The sequence below is a fragment of the Sinocyclocheilus anshuiensis genome, unplaced genomic scaffold (assembly GCF_001515605.1).
Source record: "Sinocyclocheilus anshuiensis isolate Anshui unplaced genomic scaffold, SAMN03320099.WGS_v1.1 scaffold447, whole genome shotgun sequence".
Taxonomy (NCBI): Eukaryota; Metazoa; Chordata; class Actinopteri; order Cypriniformes; family Cyprinidae; genus Sinocyclocheilus; species Sinocyclocheilus anshuiensis.
This window is the reverse complement of record NW_015552615.1, coordinates 5204092-5206978: the sequence shown is the minus strand read 5'-3', so window position 1 is coordinate 5206978 and position 2887 is coordinate 5204092. Positions and strand designations below refer to the sequence as shown.

The window sequence follows — 2887 nt, the reverse complement described above, 5'->3', positions numbered from 1 at the left end:
TTAGCAAATGGCTGCAATATAACAAAGAGTGAAAAATTTAAGGGGGTCTGAATACTTTCCGTACCCACTGTGTATATATATATATATATATATATATGCTAAAACATAAGTAATTTTCTATAATTTTTAACAGACCAGGTTCACATCTACAAGTAGTTCTGAAAAGTTTGAAAATAACTACTTGCCTCACAAAACCATTTTTACTAGATGAAAAGTACATGGCGAAGTAATATGTAACTAATTTGGTCAACAAACCTGGAACTACTTCATAATCATGCAGTAAATTAATCAACACCTTCAAACCACCAACCAATCAGAATCAAGCATTCAGCAGTGTCGTGGTATGAATGTTGTTTACAAGACCTCATGTTCGACGATACCACTAAATATGTGAATCAAGTTTTTGGTAAATTACCTATGAAACGTCTAATGCATAAGAAAAAATAATAACATCTGCATCCTACAAAAGGTATTTTGCATCCAAAAACCAGAGTAATCAGTGAACATTAACTACAACAGCATATAACATGAGAATTCAAAGCCACCGTCATCTGTCCTCACAAATCCCCAGTAGTGTGTCTTACCCCCCATATGCTCCAAAAGTGAAGCTCCTCTTCCTGTGAGACATTCTTCTATTTTCCCTCTTAACCTCCTACTCTAACAGTTTCTTCTCCTCTGTCTCCGTCTCTGTCTCTCTATGACAGAGGGTACTTGTTTTGTGCCTCTTTCTCAGTGTGTGAGATTGTGTCCCTCCTTCTCTGCTTCCCATCCCTCCTTTCTTCCCTCCCTTTCACTACCTGAGACTGAGGATCCACAGCTATGAGCAGGTGCTTGTCTTTCAAATGATTTCCTTACTTTGAGACACACACACGGGTCAGCAACTAACATGGATGTCCAAATGAAAACGAATGAAAAGATGAAAAGAATTTAAAGACTAATTTCAAATGTAACCCAACCTTATGAGAAGTCGTAAAAATCTTTACAACTTAAACCCAAATCTAACCATGATTAATAATAATAACAATAAAACCATACCATTTTGTACAATCCTGGTTGCACAATATCATACAATTTCACCATGCTGTTGTATGAATTAAGAGTTGTCAAGAGAGTGTGTTGGAATTAGCTTATCAATTTTTTAATTTCTTTATTTGTATTTTTTGGTAATTATTTACTTTTAACAATTAGTGTATGAGCATGTGTAATAAAAAAAAAATCCTCCATTAGAAGCACAGGACAGTTACACACACTGACATTTTTGTTCACACACACACAAATAAAAATTACTTCAAAGCGTCTAATTCAGACATTCAAAACAAGAGGTTTATTGAAGTTACTATAAGTATAAAATACACTTCAAGTGATTGATTGTGATTGTGAATTTTTTTGTGGTCATATTCAACAGTTTGTTCAAACGGAAACATTAATATATTCTGCATGCTGCTTGTATAATTGTTTAGAACTGTTTTGAACTGTTTTCGGTGCTTGATCTGTGCATATTTCTCTCCTGATTCAGACAAGATGGCTTATACACTGGGGAAAGCAATATTATGGACTATTAAAAATATCCTGATGATGGCTTTGTTACTTACAAACACTCAGCTTTTTTTCACAAGACATTAATTGATGGACTGGAGTTGTGTGGATTACTTGTGGATTATTGTGATGTTTTTATCAGCTGTTTGGACTCTCATTCTGACGGCACCCATTTACTGCAGAGGATCCATTGGTGAACAAGCGATGTAATGTTACATAAACTTCTCCAAAACTTGTAAAATACATAGCACTACCCAATTCCCTGTGCCAGATGAGCTAGACCCAAGTCAGAGCCTTAAAATAAGTCAAAAACAAACAAAAGTGACACAAGGGGACATCCAAAGTCAATATCAATAAAAGAGATTATTTTAGGTTGGGTAGCCGTTAGTGTCCTGGTCTGAGAGGCGGACGGCGTCTAGTGTCTGTGGCACAGGACATTTTATAATCACTTTGAAATGTCGTGTCATGGGGTCGGACTGTCTGAGACAACAGCCATTAGAGCTTTTCTTCTACAGCTAATGCTAAAGGTGACCATTCATTTTTAAAAGGACGTCACTTCAGAGAGCCCCATTTATCGCTGGGTATTACTTAGGATTTATGTGATACGATCAGTATACATACAAAAAATTATTTTTAAATATATTTTAATACATTATTTTTATTATTAATAGGCTAATAATAATACATTTATAATATTTGAGGGTGGAAAGTTGAAAACAAGCAAAATGTCTGTGATTGGTTAACAGAAAAATAAACACTGAAGATATCGTTTTTATGCCATTTTTCCTGGATAGGACCTTTAGATGAACATACTTGTCCCCAGAATTAATAAATTAAAACTTTATATACATCCTCACCATTTTGACTTACTCATACTCCCTCTTTCTTTCTTTCTCTCTCTCGCTCTCTCTCTCTCTCGATTGTCCTCTGTGGGGACACATGGAGGTAGAAACAGGACTATTTACTCTGGTTAATTTGTGAACAGCTGATATGGCAAGGGCAGCAGGTGATTAATTAGTCTGTAACAGCCCCTGTCACACACACACACACACACACTATTAAAAGCAGGTCAAAAAAGTCAAAAGCAGCTAGTCAAGTCAAGTCAAGTCAAGTCTGCTTTATTGTCAATTCTTCCACATGTACAGCACATACACACAGAGAATTGAAATTGCGTTACTCTCAGACCCTTGGTGCATACAGATAACACTAACAGTAGAACATAAATACAGATATACAGATTAAATATAAAATACAACTATACAAATATACAAATAAGGTAAAATGTAAAAAAAATAAAAAAATAAAAAAATAAAAAAATAAAATAAATAAATAAATAAATAAACAAATAAAA

General features: G+C 34.5%; 1 protein-coding gene across 2 annotated transcripts in view; it reads right to left on the bottom strand.

Annotated features, from left to right (window-relative positions):
- Nucleotides 1–2887, bottom strand: part of LOC107666145 (rap1 GTPase-activating protein 1-like) — a 48437-nt gene that overhangs the window by 43448 nt on the left and 2102 nt on the right. Inside the window, exon 1 of one of the 2 annotated variants that reach the window (XM_016457316.1) lies at nucleotides 585–662. The exons of the other annotated variant lie outside the window; for it this stretch is intronic. Within the exon in view, the coding sequence (XP_016312802.1) occupies nucleotides 585–628 (44 nt within the window). The 5' untranslated portion in view covers nucleotides 629–662. Of the gene's footprint in view, nucleotides 1–584; nucleotides 663–2887 lie in introns of those variants that run through there. 2 annotated transcript variants of the gene reach the window in all.